This window comes from Mesoplodon mirus, assembly GCF_964341445.2.
Source record: "Mesoplodon mirus genome assembly, chromosome: 2".
NCBI lineage: Eukaryota > Metazoa > Chordata > Mammalia > Artiodactyla > Ziphiidae > Mesoplodon > Mesoplodon mirus.
Genome location: NC_138977.1, coordinates 179,688,543 through 179,707,497, shown reverse-complemented (window position 1 = coordinate 179,707,497; position 18,955 = coordinate 179,688,543). Strand labels below are relative to the sequence as shown.

At 49.5% G+C, this 18,955-nt stretch overlaps 1 protein-coding gene across 2 annotated transcripts; it reads right to left on the bottom strand.

The window, feature by feature from the left end:
• Positions 1–11,180: 11,180 nt before the first annotated feature.
• Positions 11,181–17,655, bottom strand: NPY4R2 (neuropeptide Y receptor Y4-2). 2 transcript variants are annotated; one of them, XM_082602176.1, is made up of 2 exons: positions 17,601–17,655; positions 11,181–13,014 (listed from the first exon to the last, which is right to left on the bottom strand). In XM_082602176.1, the coding sequence occupies exon 2, from the start codon at positions 12,972–12,974 to the stop codon at positions 11,841–11,843; it is 1,134 nt and encodes a 377-aa protein (XP_082458302.1). In that variant the 5' UTR covers positions 12,975–13,014; positions 17,601–17,655; the 3' UTR covers positions 11,181–11,840. The 2 variants fall into 2 exon arrangements, with proteins under 2 accessions (XP_082458302.1, XP_082458301.1); XM_082602175.1 differs by having other exon boundaries at positions 17,358–17,639.
• Positions 17,656–18,955: the final 1,300 nt, after the last annotated feature.

Below are 18,955 nucleotides of genomic sequence, written 5' to 3'. Positions count from 1 at the left end.
TTCTTCATTCTCTCTTTTTTTTTAATTGAAGTATAGTTGATGTACAATGTTGTGTTAGTCTCAGGTATATAGCAAAGTAAGATTTTCTATATATATATATAGAAAATATTTATATATATTATATGTATAGTTATATATGTATTCTTTTTCAGATTCTTTTCCATTATAGGTTATTACAAGTTCCTGAATATAGTTCCCTATGCTATACAGTAGGTCTTTGTCATTTATCTATTTTATATATATTAGTGTGTATCTGTTAATCCAAAACGCCTAATTTATCTCTCCCCCACTTCCCCTTCGGTAAACATAAGTTTGTTTTCTATGCCTGTGAGTCTATTTCTTTTTGGAAATAAGTTCATTTGTACTATTTTTTGGATTACACATATAAGCGATGTCATATGATATTTGTCTGGCTTACTTCTCTTAGTATGATAGGTCCATCCATGTTGCTGCAAATGGCATTATTTCATTCTTTTTATGGCTGAGTAGTATTCCATTGTATATATATATACCACATCTTCTTTACCCATTCATCTGTCAATGGACACTTCGGTTGCTTCCATGTCTTGGCTATTGTAAACAGTGCTGCTATGAACATTAAGGTGCATGTACCTTTTGGAATTAGAGTTTTCATCTTTTCCAGATATATGCCCGGGAGTGGGATTGCTGGATCATATGGTAACTCTATTTTTAGTTTTTTAAGGAGCCTCCATACTCTTCTCCACAGTGGCTGTGCCTCTGCTTTATTCTGTGGAAAGATGGGAGGGCTACAGAATTACTCTATTTCCTACAAAGAAAAAGAAATCATGGACTCTCCTAAAAGAGCACAGAATCCTGAATATATTCTAGTCCAACCTCCACCCCCCATTTGACTAATATGGAAATGAGACTCAGAGTTAACAACTTTCCAGACCTTTCTCAATGAGCGGGTGACACAGAATGCATTGAACAGTGAGAAGACGGCTACCACGAGATGACAAGGGTTCTATGAGGTCCAGTCACCCCTTCTGGACAACAAACCATACTCTGTGGGGCTCAGAACTAGACACAGAGCCCTCATAATTTCTAGGCTGGGGGGCAAACCTGGGTAACGCGCTGTGGGAAAGAGACTTGGACAGTGGAGGGGAGGCTGAGGAGGAGGTGGGAGCAGTACATGCCCCGTCATCAAGGTGGCTTGCACACCTCCATCATCCTCCAAGTCCCCACGTTCGTCAGGACTCTGTGCTTGTGAATGAGAGCAGCCTCCCTCTGGCAAGCTGAACCAAAAGGCTATGGAAATGGCCTTAGGGCCGCAAACTCCTTGAGCAAACAAGGGAAAAGTACCTGGAGGCCCACACGCTGCCTGCTGCAGCAGGGTTCAGTGGGGGAAACCCACAGAGGTAAGCTCCGGAACGGTGCACGGACCCGTTCCCAGGCCTTGCATGGGGATCTAGCTGGACTAGTGTCAGACTCCAGCAGAGGGACCCAGGCCTTGGGCTTTTATGATTAGAGAAGCAGCAGCCCCTCTCCTGATTGGATCAGGACTCGGGATTTGATCACAGTGTGGTTTGGCAGAACTTTGGTCATCTGCCCTGCTCTTCCAGCTCAGCATTCAGAGTTGGGGAGCCGCAGCCCCACTCTGGCATGGCCAGGGTTTGGGGTTCCAGCCTATGACATGGCAGTGATCTACCAAGATTGGTCGTCTTCAGGATTCAGCTGGAGCCAGCTTCCTTGGAGCTCTGCAGGAGACCAGCCTCCTGTGAGGCCAGCCTGCAGAGAATAGCTAAACCAGGAATCAGCTGAATACATTAGTTCTCACTACCGTAACCCCTTCTTCTCACTGCAGTCAAAGGCAGCTTTCCTAACCTCAAACTTAACCGTGGAACCCTCTGCTAAGACCTGTTAGTGTCTTCCCTTACCAGCATGATATAGTCAAACTGCTTAGCCTGGGATGCGAGGCCCCCTCCACCGGATCTCACCTCTCTGTCCAGGCTTACCCTCAGCAGCCCCATCCCCAAATGCACTGGATCTGCTACCTCCCACCATTGCTCACAGCAAAGTGAGCCTTTTCCCATCCTGCCGGTCCCGTGAACTTGCAGGCGCGTTACCCCAAATGCCCTCATGGAGAACGTCTGGCTCCTTCTCCGCACCCTGACTCTATAATTACCCTTGTCATTGCACTGCGTAGTTGTTTTCATACCTGCCTGTCTGGAGGTGGTTCAGTCATGCCATCTGCAGAGAAGGTGCCGATGAATAAGGATGAAGGGCATCAGCTGCATATACCTCTCCCCAGAGCTCAGGCTCCAAGCCCTTCTGCCCTACCCATAGCCATAGATCCCAGATCTCACAGATGCTGAAACACCTACTCTCTTATATAAATCATGTTATCTTTAACTGTTTTAAAGCTACACACTGAACAAAATGTGGTACTGGCCATTTCCTCTGAATAGTTAAATATACCAATGAGAACCTCAGTATTCCCTCCGCCAGGATGTGACTGAGGCCCCACTGTCAACTGACAGCACACCCTGACAGTGCCCAGGGGTCTGGGGAAAAGGCTGGTGCTCACACCTGCCCAGGTACGGCACAGGTCTCCCACGAGCTCCAGATACGTGAGTCTGTAAAAGTAAAGGTAGGAAAAGGAGGTCTCTCTCTTTAAGAAATCCTTTGTAGATCCACCCCCACACCTTAAAGTTATCAAACCCACAAGGGGCTGCAAATGACATTTACAAGATGGCAACAGGCTGCTGACCATCACAAAGCGCACTATCTTTAAGGGAGATACGGTTATCTCAGTGAGTGGAAGTTCTTTGTTCTGAATGCATGCCCCATTTTCAGTATGGTTTCCTTGGTAGTGACTGAATGACTAATCGAATGCCCATTAACAGCTTCATGAATGAAAGGAAATGTACAGCACCTACAAACTCTTTTCAAAGTCTGACAAGAATCAGTTTCAAATAAAGGGTGATATTTAAACAACTAGAAACCTCAAGGGCCATGATTACACAGCCCCATTCACAAGCACCCTCCTGCTGATGGTTCATTGGCAAGTTCACCCTGCAGATGCCTTCCCAGCTGCCCGAGGTAGGAAGTGCCTGGCTGCTGTCGGTTAAGAAGTGGCATGGACATATATACACTACCAAACATAAAATAGATAGCTAGTGGGAAGCAGCCACATAGCACAGGGAGATCAGCTAGGTGCTTTGTGACCACCTAGAGGGGTGGGATAGGGAGGGTGGGAGGGAGGGAGACGCAAGAGGGAAGAGATATGGGAACATATGTATATGTATAACTGATTCACTTTGTTATAAAGCAGAAACTAACACACCATTGTAAAGCAATTATACTCCAATAAAGATGTAAAAAAAGAAGGCATCTGAATATGCTCTGCAAATCCTTTCCCAGTATCTTCTCAGGACCCAGAAGCCCCAGTCTTGTCTGTCTGTATATTTGCAGCCGTTGTGAGATGTATCAGAGCCTTGAAGAGGTACTCTGGGGAGAAGCCCCACCACCAGACCAGGTCAGGCCAAGGGCCTTGTCACTAAAGATGTCGGTCCAAGTGAGCATGACACGCTTTAAGACAGAGATGACAGCTGTGCTCACTCCTCCACCACCAGACCATCTCTCAACAGGGTGTAAGAATCACAGATTCCTTCTCTGAAGAACTTCCAGGCCTTTCAGGATTTTCTCAGGCATCATTGTATCCCTACAAAGCAGTAAGTCACAGCAACAACTCCCAACTTCTAGCCAAGAAGCTTGACCTTGAAACAGTCCTTCATTCTCAAAAGAACTGAGGCCATGGGTCACAGATGAAGGGCAACTTACCTGGTGTCATCTCTGGGAAAATAGCTCCTGTGCCTGGCTTACTCCACCCTGTCTACCAGGGCATCCTGCTGAGCACTACCCCACCCCGTATCCCAGGACCCCACCTTGTTTACTGACCTGTGTCCTATCAGCAGATTCAGCTCTGGGAAACTGGAATTCCTTTGGCCCACATCCAGCTCCAGATCAGCTCACACCCCAGTCTAGCACAACCCAGCCCCACCCCTCAGCAAGACTTGGTCAGGCCTTGGCCAAAGCTCTCTAGAGCTCCAGACTCAAGCATCTGGCCATCCATCTGCACACCCAAGAGGGCCCCAAACACAGCATGTCCAAAGATAAACCAAAAAAATAAAAACCCTCTCCATCTCACTAAATGGACCAGGCATATACCTACTTTCCCAAGTCTGGAACCTGGGAATCTTCTTTCTCTCTCCCACACCCAAGTCATCCTGTCCATTTGACACCCAAGTATCTTTCTAATCCATTTATCCTCTCTAAGTCCACTTCTGCTTTTGTTGCTTGCCTGGCATTACTTTCTTTGGGGACTACCTCTATGCCCTAGTATGATAACCCTGAACATCCATGTGATTCAAGTGGGGCTGACCCCACCATCTTGGTCTAGGAGTGGTCAAGGGATCCAGGCCTGGATACAGAAAGTATCCAGCCACTTGGCCACGGTCATCAGTTAAGGGCTGAACTATCAGAATCCTCCCCGGAGTTCTACTGGGCATGGCGAGAAAGCTATGCCCTTTCTCCTTGGGCTCACAAGGACCAAGGTAAGACAGGAGCTGTGGGGCCTCTTACTATCACATGTAGAGTGTAAAGCTATGAAGAGACCAGCAGAATCAAGGGATTAGAGAGAGTGATAGAGACTAGGGGGCAAGGAAAGGAGAGCTCTGATGTCATTGTTTTAACCCCTGAATCCAGCCTACAGTCAAAGAACTTCCTTTGGACAGCCCCATGACATGAGTCTATAAATTCCCTATTTCATCATAACAAGTTTGAATTGTGGTCTATTTCCAACTACTGAACACCTGCTGACCCAATAACTCACATAGACGGGTCCCCCTCCCTTCAATCTCACCTGCTGTATTAGTCTGCTAGGGCTCCCATAACAAAGTATTACAAACTGGGTGGCTTAAGCAATGGAGATGTATTGTCTCACAGTTCTGGAGGCTGGAAGTCCAAAACCAAAGGGCCAGAAGGGTTGGTTCCTTTTGAGGCCTGTGAGAGAGAATCTGTCCATACCTTTCTGGTGGTTTTCCGGCAATCTTTGGCCTTTCTTGGCTTGTAGAAGCATCACCCAGATCTCTGCCTTCATCCTCACATGGCATTCTTCCTGTGTGTGAGTGTCTCTGTGTCCAAATTTCCTCTTTTTGTAAAGACACAGTCATATTGGATTAGGGACCCTCTGTACTCCACTATGAGCTCATCTTAACTGAGAACATCTTCAATGCCCCTACTTCCAAATAAAGTCACATTTTGAGGAACAGGGGTTAGGACTTCTACTTATGAATGTGGGGGGACACAATTCAATCCATAACACCTCCCATCCCAACTTAGCTCTGCCTGCATCAGAGGCCGCTTTTGCCCTACTTGAGATCCTCTGGTTTTCACCTGCTTCTTGGTCCCATGGCCGCTGCATCATCCAACCCTGCAAGGCTCCAACCAACTTCCCACAGGTGTGACCTGATGCCGCCCCACCTCGTACCCTCACAACACTTCACTTCACCTCTTCCTGGAGCTGTCCTGTTCACGGAAAGTGTGTTCAGTGTCTATGAGTGCACAACTCCATGGGGGGAACCATTGACAAAAGGAAAAAAGGAGCCAATGAATAAATTCTTACTTCTTTCTCCTTCCAGACAGACTGTCCTGAGATAGCTATACCAAAAATCAAGTGATCATCTGCCTCTTAGAAACAATCGGCTCATAAAATATCTTGGAATTGGCTCTCTCTTTTTCCCTGTTTCATTCCCCAGGTCCCTCAATCTGTTTCCTGGGATTGGATTCTCTAATAAAGAAAAAGCCCATAAGCCTCTGCCTCAGCTTCTGCTTTTAGGGGAACCCGGGCCCATTCAGCCACAGAGCTCTCTCTCAATATAACCTGACCATGCCATTCCCCTGCTGAAAGCCCTACAATGCTTCCCCATTGTCCTAAAGTTCAAACTCTCTAGCTAAAAGCTGGAAGGCAGCTTAGAGGCCATCTGGTCAGCCTTCTTTCATGCTGCAACAGTCCAAGTCATGGGCTTTGGGATCCATCAGACTGGGTTTTAAACCTGGCTCTTTCTGAAAACTGGGATAAAGTTTTTCACCTCTCTAAGCTTCAGTTTCTTCATCTACCCAATCCCAGGGTTGAGGAGAGGCAATGTGTGTAGTGTCTAGCAGAGTGTTTGGGACACTAAATACATAGCAGTCAGCATTATTACAGATGAGGAATCGGAAAGCAATATGCAAAGGGAGCTGCTCAGGGTCACACAGTTGGCTCACAATAGCTATGAAACCTGGGACCAAAATCCTACAAAGCCAGACTGGACTCCACAAACAAGAGGCTGAAGTCATCAATGCTCACTGATCAAATATAAAAGTGTTTAAATGTATTACTCTACAGATATTTCTTCTGCACCTCCCATATGCAGACACTCTTTGGAGAGCTAGATAGTGAACGAAACATACAAGGTCCCTGCCTTCATGGGGTTTGTATTCTAATGAGGAAATGAGACACTCCACAGTGAAGCAGTCAATGTGTGTAAGCATGTCATAGGGTACTAGGTGCTATGGCATAAAGTAGGAATGCAGAGTGAGGGGGCTTATATTTTTATAACATGGTTGAGGAAGCAATCTTCTGATAAAAGCTCACTTAAGGTAAAGGGAGCAAAGGAGTGAAACCATTGATATCAGGGGTAGCATTCCAAGCAGCCCGAGTGGGAGCACAGAGGGCTGAGGTAGGAGCAATCTTAGAGTGTTCAAGGGACAGCAGCAGAGGGGCCAGCACTGGTGCAGGGGGTGGGCGAGGGTAAGGTGGTAAGAAGTGACGTCAGAGACAGGCAGATGGCTTGGGCAGGCCATGGACTGTGAATTCTACTCTGAGTGGCAGAAAGCTAATGAAGGGTTTTAAACAGAGGTGTGGAGGGACCTGACTTAGGCTTCAAAGGATCGCTCTGAATGAGTGAGACCAGAGAGAAGGCCAGTGCAATAACATTGGTAGATGTGATGTTGGCTTAGACCAGGTGGTCTAAGGCAGAGACAGGGGAGGTGAGAAATGGTCATGCTCAATACATTTTGAAGGCAGAACTTTCAGAACTTGGTGATGGATTGGATGTGGAGTGTAAACAGAAGGTTGGTCCCAAGACTGGGATGCAATGAAATGAAATGAGGGAGTTGCCATTTACTGAAAGGGGGAGATTAAGGAAGAAGAGGTGAGGAGGCAAATCAGGAGCCTGCTTTTGAACACCCTGATTGGATGTCCAGTAAACACAAAGTAATGGCTGGATAAACAAATCTGGAGAGCAGGGGAAAGTCCAGACTAGAGATTCCCATTTGGGAGCATTGGACATTGAAACATTTGGTGGTACTGAAAGCCAGGAGGGCTTCCCTGGTGGCGCAGTGGTTGAGAGTCTGCCTGCCGATGCAGGGGACATGGGTTCGTGCCCCAGTCCGGGAGGATCCCACATGCCATGGAGCGGCTAGGCCCGTGAGCCATGGCCACTGAACCTGCGCATCCGGAGCCTGTGCTCCGCAACAGGAGAGGCCACAACAATGAGAGGCCCGCGTACCACAAAAAAAAAAAGAAAAAAGAAAGCCAGGAGCCTGGATGAACCCACCTAGGGAATGAGAGCAGATGGGCCTCCATGGTTTCCTGGGGACAGGCCAATGTTCCAAGGTCAGGGAGATGAGAGCCCAGGAAAGGAGCTTGAGAAGGAGTGCCCCGTGAGTCAGGAGAGAACCGCAAGTGTCTTCCTGAAGTAGTCACATGCAGAAGAGTTTCAAAGAGAAAAAGCTGACCAACTGCCGCATGATGCTGATTGCCACATAAGACAAGACTGAGAATTGGTCATGGTATTTGGCAACACGGAGGTCACCAGTGACCTTGGCAAGAGCTACTTGGAGGGACAAAAGAGCATGGGAGGAGGAGAAGCAGAGACTTCGAGATTCCACAAGCCTCTGGAGGAGTTTTGTGTGAAGGGGAGCCCAGAAAACTGGTGATGTTGGAGTGATGCTCATGAGTGAATGAGAGGAAAACAAGATCGAGTGAACATGGGGGTCTTTTCATTAATGGTAATTTTTCAACAGTGTCCAGGGTACAGGGAAGCAGGCACTATTCAGGGAGTGGAAATCATTCCAGCCTCTTGGGAAATCAGTTTAGCAATACACATCAAGAGCCCTGAAAGATGACCATGTCCTTTGACCCACTAATTCCACTTCTGGAAATCTCTCCTCAGGAAATAATTCCAAATACAGAGGAAAGTTCTCTGCATAGACATTTGTCACAAAATTCTTTATCATAGGTCTAGGAACATCTAAATATGCCACAATAGATAATGATTAAGGATGCAGAATGGACCCACTGACTGGATTATAAACTCCCTGAGAACAGGGATGGTGTCTATTTTATTTATCACTTACCCCCAGCACCTACCATGTAACTGGTATTTGTTGAATGAATGAATAAATATTCTTATAAAGTTAAGCAATAAAAAGATAAAATAATCCTTAAATTTACATGTAAATCTGCATACGCTCACAGTATGATCTCAACCATGTTTTAAACAAACAAACAAACAAACAAAAAACACCCTAACACTATATATATAAAAACTAAAGAAATAACTCCCTAAACTATAAACAGTAATCATCTTTGGGTGGTGAAATATTATTTCCTTTTTCATTTTATTTTTATTTTGCATATTTTTTAAAATGAATATGATTACTTTTATGATGGAAAAAACAAGTCAAGGTCATTTCTTTAAAAAGGGAGGGCTTGGGAGTTCTCTGGCGGTCCAGTGGTTAGGACTCAGGGCTTTCACTACCATGGCCCAGGTTCAATCCCTGGTCGGGGAACTAAGATCCCACAAGCCATGTGGCGCAGTTGAAAAATAAGAAATAAAAATAATAAAGAAGGGCTAAAGTTAGGTAGGATTTACACTCTCATCGACAGGACTCAATAAGGTTTTGCACCCTCCGAGTGTCCCCAGGCAGTCTTTGTCGATGTGGGTCTCCAATTCCAGCCATGGTGCTCCTCTGAAGATGGGTTACTCCCACTACTATCAGGGGCAGGTCTGTTTTCTGGGTGAGAGAAGGCCCCTCCAAGAGCTAAAGAGAGATGCTCTTCAGAGGCACCAGCTTTCACTGGAGCATTTTCTAGATTCTTAACCAGCTGGCAAAAATAATACCCAGCAAGATGGAAAACTGTTGATGATACAGTTTTAAGTGAAACAGAGCAGAATACAGAGGAGCACGTTCGCCAAGAATATAACCATGCAAACTGTTCATTTCACAAATATTTATTGAAGGAAGGAAAAGGCCACAAGAAATATGTCCACATGCAGCCAGATATGCAATCAAAACTGAATCTACCTTTTCAGCAATACCATTTTACAGCCATATCTCTAGAACTAGGATTCCTATAGCTCTACTGGAGATCCCACTGTGGGTGTCTAAAGGTGGCTCCAGGCTCCAGGGCAATCTGTTTCCTAGAGGAGAGCTTCTCGAATGTTTGCACCATTAACTCAGAGATCTTGATAAAATGCAGATTCTGATTCAATAGGTCTGGGGTGGGAAGAGAGATTCTACATGCCAAACAAGCTCCAAGTGATGCTAAGGCTGCTCGTCTTCGGAGTACACTTTGAGATACAAGGGCCAAAGGTGGGATAAATGGGAAACCCCAAGGGTCATTAGGAACCAGGAGCAGGAGACAGCCATCCAGGCAAGTCATGCCAACCCAGCAAGGTGAGGGGAGCACAGAAGATACTCAGCGAGGCTTCCATCCGCTACCCGAATTCCCAATGCCAAGCACCTTCACCACATGCTCAGCCTGGTCCCCCAGTCTTCAAGCATGCTAGCACCCTAAAGCATCCTTGTCCCCAAGCATCTTGGCACCACTGAGATGAGTGGTGACACACAAACTCCAGGCAATCGTATGGGATCGGGAGGGGCCTGAGGCCCCCAGTTCCTTGCGGAGCTTAAGCAATGACATCTTTCTGGAATGGGTCCCATGGTCTGGGCTTTGCTGGCAGGTGGTTACCTGGAGCAGCCAGCAGCAGGTGGCACCAGAGGACAAGCACAAGCTGCAACCAAGAGAATGGCTCAACAATCTGTCCAAAAAAATAGGATAAAGGTGAGCAAAGGAACGGAATGAGAGATGTGACCAGAAGTTGGGACAAAACAAACAGTTCCAGGAAGGGAGCTCCCAGGAAGGAAGCTGGTGACTCAAAGAGCAGTTGTCTTTGGTGTCAGCTGTACGGGTTCTTGGTCAGAGGCCAGGCCAGAGAGATGATCAAATGTGGCTGTTCAATCTCCTGCTACCTGGCCCTTTGCCAGATGCCCTGTGTAGAGCCAACCCTAGGAGCCTCACAGTGAGGACCCTCAAAGGGTCTAGAGACTTGAATACCCTGCCCCGGGAGGCCATGGTGGGTCCAGCCGCTAGCCACTCTGCAGGTCTGAGCAGGTACAACCAGGTCTGGACATCCCATCCAAGGTGGCCCACAAGCAATCTTGACATTTCCCTTTCTGCAAGGACAAGCTGTCTGGTCCACACACAGATGAAGCCTTGGATCCAGAAGCCTGAACCTTGACCTCCATGGGTTAGATATTCATACTCATCATAGCCCTTTCTCTATCTCCCAGGCTGGCCGGAGGAAGGGGGACACTCTGCTCCTTTCAGCCCATGCCCCAGACTTTAAGAACTCCCTCCCTGGCCCTGCCATTACTGAAAGCTGCTGGGAGGCCCAAAGTCCTGGGGAGGCTTCGGAAGAACGGTGACACATCACCCGGGGCAAGTCAGCTCAGGGGCAGAGTGGAACGAAGGAGGCTGGAGTCATGGCCTTAAGTACTGTAAATCTCTGCAGTGGGTGGACTGGGCAGGGCCGCAGAGTCCTTGGCCAGCTGCCTTGTCAAGAGAGGTCTTGGGAGGCAAGGAAGGGCAGGCGAGAGAGTGTGGCTGCAGCAGCCTGAGCCCTTCCTACACTGGACTGTGTCGCAGGGTGCTGTCCTCAGCTGAGCACTCAGCAGGGGCACCTGCTACCTTTCTTGTCACCATGGTAAATCTTTCTGGAGCTCTCTCCCTGTGCCAGGGACTGTCCCAGGCATAGGGGACCCAAGCTCTTTGACAATACAGATGTCACCCTCAAGGGGCCCACAGTCTTATCAAGGAGAGATGCTTGCAGGCTTATTTCCATTCAAGGTGGCAGATACAAAGAAAGAGAAAAAGGATGGAGTAGGATGTGAACCCTGGAATTCCCGCTGCTCAGGGCTGATTTTCCTACTGCAGAGGAGTGTGAGCTGGCTGCCAGGGTCCCTTCTCTGCAGCTGGATGTGCTAATGATATACAGTAATCCCACTGTCTTGCCTCCATAGAACTCTTTACCACTTACAAAGCCCATCCACAAACATCGTCTCCCACAGAGGTTAGGGGTTTACCAAGGTCCAGAACTCTGACTCCATGTGTTCTTCCCCTGACCGCACCATGGCCTTGCAGCCTCACTGGTGGAAGTGAAATCCCTGGGCTTCCGGGATGGGCATCTGTTGTTGAGTTACCAGAATGAACTACAGACCATCAATCAGACCATCTCCGGCTCTGGCTTCTGCTCAGGATGCAAGACATACTGTGTGCGACCTGCAGAATCCAGACTCAGAATTCTTCCAAGAACAATAGCTGAACCATCAGAATGCTCGGCTTCACAAGGCAAATGGATGCAAAAACAGGCTCTTGCTACCCTATCTGGGCCCCACAAGGCCAGTGCCACGCCCAGCTTGCAACGTGCCCACTTAGCTAAGTGAGGGAGGCTGGTAATGAACATGGCAGAGAGAAGCCCTAAACCTGACTAAATGGGGTTAGACCTGCCACTGAGCCTCAGAGACCCTTTGGAGACTTCCGTGTGCACTGTGGACAGAGGCAGATGCTCGGACTCCTCCACAGGGACCCTCCGCTTGCAAGTCAGCACCAAGGCCTTGACCTCCTTCTTGAAGTTGGTGTTGAGAAAGCCATAGATGAAAGGGTTGACACAGGTAGAGGCCATGGCAAGCAGGTGGCATACCAAGAAGATGAGGTTGCCATGACAGATGGGGATGGCCTCATGGTACCAGTCCTCCAGGCTATTGAACACATGCAGGGGCAGCCAAAGCACAGCAAAGGCAGCCACCATGACCACAAGCATCACATTGATCCGCTTCATCTGCCAAGCCCGAAAGCTGTAGGTGCCCTTGTGGAATACCCGCCCCCGCTTCCGCAGACGCTGGTAGATGCGGACGTAGCAGACCAAGATGAAGGCCAGTGGGACGCAGTACTGGAAGAGCAGAAGAAAGGTGGTGTAGATGATGCGGTGATGGTCCACTGGCCAGGACTCAGTACAGACCACCTTATCCACCAGAAACTCCAGAGCCTTGGAGTGGTTCTTATGAAAGACATTCTCTAGAACGCTGTTAGCCAGGAAGGGCAGGGAAAGGAAGCCCGCAATGAGCCAGATGACCACAATCCCCAGGTAGGCCTGGGAGACACTGGGTTTCCAGCCTGTTGGATTGATGATGAGCTGATGCCTCTCCAGAGCCACAAGTACAAGCGAGAGGATGGAGACTGTCACCGACATACACTGGATAAAGGCCGATATCTTGCAAAGGACCTCGCCAAAGATCCAGTAGTCCATGAGGGTGTAGATAGCTGTGAGTGGCTGGCAGATGAGGCACATGAGGAAGTCAGAGAAGGCCAGGTTGGCAATAAGCAGGTTGGTCACATTGGCCTTCTCCTTCTGCCTAATGGTCACACATATCAGGCAGAGGTTGCCCAGGACTCCCACAATGGTCTCAATGCTGTAGGAGGTGACAATGAAGACCACTAGGTCTATGGAATCCTGGCAGTAGTCAGAGAAGTTGTATGGAGCGTACAGAGAACTTGACTTGCTCCTGTTTTGACCCTGTGGGGATTCTGGAAGCAGCAAGGCCAGGAAGTGAGAGATATTCATGGTGGATGTGAAAAGATTCCAGGAGATTCAATGATGACATCTGTAAAGCAAAGACAAATGGCACTGAAGGATAGTGTCTCCTGTGTGGAATCCAGGGAAGAGTGGGGACCAGGTAGAGAGGTTCATGGCTGCTTCCTTCCCAAGGCTGAGACCTAGGGGACCTGAAACTCAGAGATGTAAAGCAACTTGCCCATAGTCACACAGCTAATAAGTAAGGGGGTCCAGATACAAACCCAGGTCTGTCTGACCTCAGAACCTGTTCCACAAATTCCCTCTGACCTCAGAGTTTGAGGCTATTTTGATGATCAAGAAGTTGGACTGTTGCATGCAGAGTTCAGGGACAGAATTACTTAGGGAACATGGGTAGAAATCCCCTTATCACATTTTATGCAAATAGAGACAGGAACACATTCTGCCATGTGCTCAGGTCCTTCCATGGCACCCCTTTAGGACAGAACAAAAACCTCGGGGCTTGACACACAGTGTGCCCTTCTGGTCTCAGCCCCTACCTGCCCTGCCAGCCTTGTTTCTCAGGTGACACATGGCAGAGTTGAAGACAGCCAGGTATGCAAAGACTTGGTCATCAGCACACCAGCTCTCTCCTCCTGACCCCTATGTGTACACACACACCAGGCCAAGGTCAAGGGATGCCCACTGCCTTCCCTGTGGGTCCCCTCCATGCCTATGCTCAAGTCACAGCTTGCAGCTCCCAGACACCAGCCTGGGCCATACCTCCATGTCCCGGCCCAGCCTGGCTGTCTTCCTCTGGTGCCTTAACACAAGGGACCCTCTGCCAAGACTTAATTGGAATTTGGACTCCAGAGCTTCCAGGTGGTAATGCCAATGAAAGATATTTTGACGTGGAGCGCCACCGCATCATCACACACCACTAGGGCTCACCTTCCTCATGACTTCTCTAGTCATCACTAATCCCACAAGCAGTTCTCAACCTTCAGGAGACATCAGAATCATTCCAGGAGCAGATTGAAAGCGCAGATTCCGGAATCCCTCACCAGGAGATGCAGTTATGTGAGTCCGGGATGGGGCTCAGGAATCTGTATTTTAACAACTGACCCATATGACTCCGATGCACATGGTCCTTGGACCCCATTTTGATAAGTACTGTTCATAGAGGAATACCCTATTTCAGATATTCTTTGAGGCCTTATAATGGTTGTGTCTATTTGTGAACTGTGAACATTATATATGTTCTTTATGTTCAAGTGCTAAGTTAGAGACAGTTTTTACAGGGTATAGCCAAAATTAACCAGAGGTCAATAAAACCTATTTGTCAGCCGTCAAAAATGTCACTCACTGTACATTTAATTTGGCTTATAAAGATGAGTCACATTTTGCCACGAACAAGATCGTCGTGAATTCGAATGACAGTTTATAGTCTGGTTATTTCAGCTACCCAATCCCAGAAGCAAGAGGATTTTTCTGGTACCACAGTCTTTGGGCAAAAAGAGTCATTTGGAATTGAATGTGACAAAATGTAATATACCAGGGCAAAATATAAGGTCCAGTATTTGAGTGAAAAAACAGCCATAGCTGCATGAAACTGTGGCAGATACACTGTGCTCAGAAGCAGCAAATAAGATGGAAATCCAAGACTCTGGTTGACCAACAGCCAGGGCTGGGTCAACAATGGGAAACAACACCATTGGTTCCAAACTGGCCAAGCTCAGCATGATCAGAGTGCCATTACTAGATGGGGAGGGCTCCAGAAAATCCTTCCTGCTTCGTTCATTCATTCACTCAATAAGCATGTACCAAGTCCCACGCTAGAAACAAAGTCTGCAAAGATGACTTATACAGCCGTGTCCCTCCCAGACCAGAGGAACTAGCCACCAGGAACACAGATGAACCTCAATGCCACATTGCCATCACCAAAACCAGTATGAATGGAATGCCTGTGAGCTGGGAGATCGAGGAAGGAAGCAGGCAGATGAGAGAAGAGGGGACATGGATCCAGGGCTCAAAGGATCCAAGAGGAGTTAACTATCCAAATAGACAAGGTGGAGGAAGGAATTCAAGGTACAGGGAACAGGGTACAAAGGCAAGGAGTCAGGAAAGAAGAAAGCCTCCTCAGAGAACAGTAAGCAGTTCAGAATAACTAGAGCCTAGAGTAGGTGGAAGGGAGTAGCAAAAGATGGGCTGGAGAGGTGGGCCAGACCAGGAATGCTGGGTGAGCTGCTGAAAGGCTGCCAGCAAGCCCAAGTTCATTCCAGAAAGGTCATTTGGATGTAGAGAATAGATTGAGGGAAAGGGCCAAGACAGGAGGAGGGGGAGGGCTGAAGGCAGCACTGGGGATCTGCCTGGCTTGCAGCCCTCTTCTCAGAGAATCCATAAAGAGCTAACACAAGGGATGGTCACCAGTGAGCCAGGAAACCCCACACCAGTCCCTGCTGATTAGACCACACAGCTGCCTGAACGCAAATCAGCCCTTCCCAGCAGCTTCTGGGACTGGGGCAGAGGAGGGAAGTGCTGGGGCTGGGAGAGCATCAACATGGGAAGGAGATCTTTGGGGGACCAAGAAAGGAGCAGAACTGCCATCTGGCCCTTGCATCTTTCTCCAGAGCTGCAGATGCTGGAAGGGAATACCAGGGAGGGAACCACTCCATAAGCCCCTACCCCAGAAAGGCCCTCTGTACACAGGAACTGAGGATTTCCAGAAGCATTCTCCAGGGGCAAGGCAGTAATAATTCAAACCCCTGAGCCCCAGGTCAGCACGAAAGCTGGTTTCCTTCTGTAGAAATTGCACAGGGGCAGTAGGGAGAAGGCAGTGGCAGCACGCATGCAGAGGTGACTCTGGTCTGAGTTTGGTCCCGCAGACACATGGGAGGCCCAAGCAGCCTCAGGGGCTGTAACTGGGCAGGGGTTGGGGAGAGAATGGAAGCAACTGAGCCTGCCATACCCAGAGGAGCAGGAAGGGGAATTTGGAAAGACAGGCAGGGGAGGGAAGGCGGGAGCCCAGTCTTGCAGAGAGCCCAAGGAGCGGGTGTGTCTTGCCTCACCCTGGAGAGCGCACACTTTGCTGGGAGACAGAGGGCAGAAGGGACTTTAGCCTTCACAGAGCTTTGGGCACAAGACATCTCCCTGAGCATTAATCCACACTGAAGCCCCGGGAGGAAGGCATTACTAGGCTGAACTATGAAATTGCCAGTATCCAAGCACTTTCAACCTGCAAAGACAGCAAATTCATATGGTTGGATCTAGTATCAGCCCCATTTCAAAGAGGAGGACACTGAGGCCCAGTTAGATGAAGGGACCTGGCCAACGTCCCCACAGTCAGTAAGTGGCAAAGCTGAACTGGAACCCTGGTCAGTCTGATTCTGAAGCCCCCTGCACCAGGCTCTGCCAGACAGAGAGATTTTGAAAAGGAGGAAAGAGGAACGGGGCCTGTCTTGAAGCAGGAGGTGAACTAATGTGGGCAGGCGGAGCGGTAGAGGCAGGGTCGGAGATGGACATCCAATCCCCAACAAAGCGTGACTGGGTGAGCACCTGGGGGTGCCGGGATGTGGCTCGCCCAAGTGAGAAGATGCCCCAGGTGGGGTGGCAGCGCCCAGCGTCCCCTGGCCTGGGGCCCCAGCATGCTGGCTCAGAGCCCCCTCCTCCCGGGGCAGCTCTGCGGACAGCCCAGCCTCTCCAGCCCCTCATCCTTCCCAAGCAGATGCGGGTTTGGAGTCCCTAATGGAATGACACTCCTAGATAGAGCTGCCTCCTTCCCGACACAGTTCAGAACCCCAGAGGCCCCTCGCCGGGGCAGAACACAAGAGCACAGCTCCCAGGGGAGAGACGTGGGCTTGAAGGGCTATCACAAGCGAGTGTCTATCCCTTGCAGCCTCCAGCAATGCAACTCTTCACCTGGATCACCTCAAGGTGATCGCATCCACTCCCCTGGGCTGCTGAGCTGGGGCCACTCCGACCACTTCAGACCCTTCTGGGTGATTTGGAGTTCCCCGGAGGGCCCTCACACCAAGACTGTCCCTCACTTCCCACTGCATTCCTCAGAGGTGCCCAGTGCGGACCAGGAGACCTCAGGTCCTCCAGGCACACCCCAGGGGGTGGCGATTCTGGGAGCGGGAAGGCAGACTATTGTGCAAAGTCAGTGAAATAGTGTCTCCAGGTTTAGATCCCAAGCGGTTCTCGTGACAAGGTGGAAACATCTGCAACCCGGGGGGGAAGGGGGGAGGGGGGAGCCCTCCACTGCAGCCTGCCTTCCCAGCACTCAGAGGAAAACTAATGGATAATACAAATAATATCAATTCTCCCGTGAGCTAAGAATGGAGAGAAGAATGTCTGCTTTGTTTCCTGAAATTTCAGCAAACAGCTTCTGTCTCCTAAAGCCCGCGGTGCCCACATTTTCCACTCACCCCTTACCTGCTCTCCCGGCAGCACACAGGTGAGGACAGGTGAGACTGAAGGAGCCCAAGTTCGCTCGAGGAGCAGGGTTCCCCGCACCGTCCCGGTTGCGCGGCTCTGAGCCCCTGCGAAGCCCTCCCGGCGACCCCTCCCCAGTCGCCCGGCAGAGGCAGCGCGCGGCTTCCCGGGAACCCCTCGGGCCCGGGTCCCTTCTGCCCGTGGGATCCACGGGGCAAATTGCGGGGCCCGCGCCGGTCTCACCTGCTCCGGCGGCCCGGCGCTCTCTGCGTGCGGAGCGGAGCTGCCCTGCCGCTCTCCCCGCCCGCTCGGCTCCCTCCCGCGCCGCCACCGCCAGTGCCCGCCCAGTCTGCCGCCCGCGCCGCCCTTGAGGACGCTCCGGCCGGCCGCCGGCGAACCAGGCGCCTGCTCCGGAGCTGCGGCCGCGAATCCTCCCGTCCGCTGTGCGCCAGGAGCTGCAGCCCCGTACGCCGGCCTCCCCCACGCCCACCCCGACCCTACACACCAGCGGGCTGGAACTGCCCTGTTGGTGTTCTCTCTGAGCCCCAGTGTCCTCATCCATGAAATGGGCATAAGACCTGCCTTTCATAAATTCGTTCACAAATATTAATTACAGGCCTCCTATGAACCTGGCTCTCCTGCTAGACACAGAGCTGAGCAAAACAGAGTTCCCATCCTTGTGTTATCCTGGAGTTCCCAGCCCTGGGGGGAGAAGGCCCATCAAGGACAAGTAAACAAGTAAATAAGTTAATATTATTGCAGGGAGTGAGATGCTGTGGGGAAATGGATCAGCTTTAGATATGTGGGCCAGGCAGAGGGCACAGTAAGCGCAAAGGCCCTGAGACTGGAGGCATTGACTCACTGGAGATCACTGAAGGGCGGTGATCTCCTTGGCTGGAGAATGCCAAGGCTTTCAGAGGTGCATGTGAGAACAGTCAGGGAGGCCCTGGTAGATCCTGGAAAGGCCTCCAAGATTGTTGCAACAAGAATCAAGTAAGAAAGCACTTCTCCATTGGAGTCCACGTGAAACAGGACTTGCCTGAAAGGGGACAATGTTTATTACAAAGGCTGCTCCAGTTTTGAATACACTAACTTATAATTTCCTCCAGAAGGCCACATGGTAAAATCATGTGTGTACTTGGAGGACCTCCTGAGAGTAGGCGTTGCTTCTGGGGAACTTCCTAAGTATCCGACATATACAACTCTTCTCTAAAACCTTCCATGGCTCCAAATCACAGAAGCAGAGTAAAGCAGCGGTTACCAGGGGCCAGGGGGTTGAGGAAATGGGGAGATAATTGGTCAAAGGGTCCAAACTTCCTGTTATAAGATTAACAAGTTCTGGGGATCTAATGTACAGCTTGGTGATTATAGCTAATGATACTGTATTATATACTTGAAAGTTGCTAAGACAGTAGATCTTAAATGTCCTCACCACGAAAAAAAGAAATGGTAATTATGTGACGGGATGGAGGTATTAGCTAATGCTATGGTGGTAATCCTTTTGCCATATATAAATGTATCAAATCAACTCATTGTACACCTTAAATGTACATAATGTTATATGTCAACTATATGTCAATAAAGCTGGGGGGAAAACC

Coding starts and splice junctions, on each gene's coding strand:
- NPY4R2 (XM_082602176.1), bottom strand. CDS start 12,974: ATGAATATCTCTCACTTCCTGGCCTTGCTGCTTCCAGAATCCCCACAG.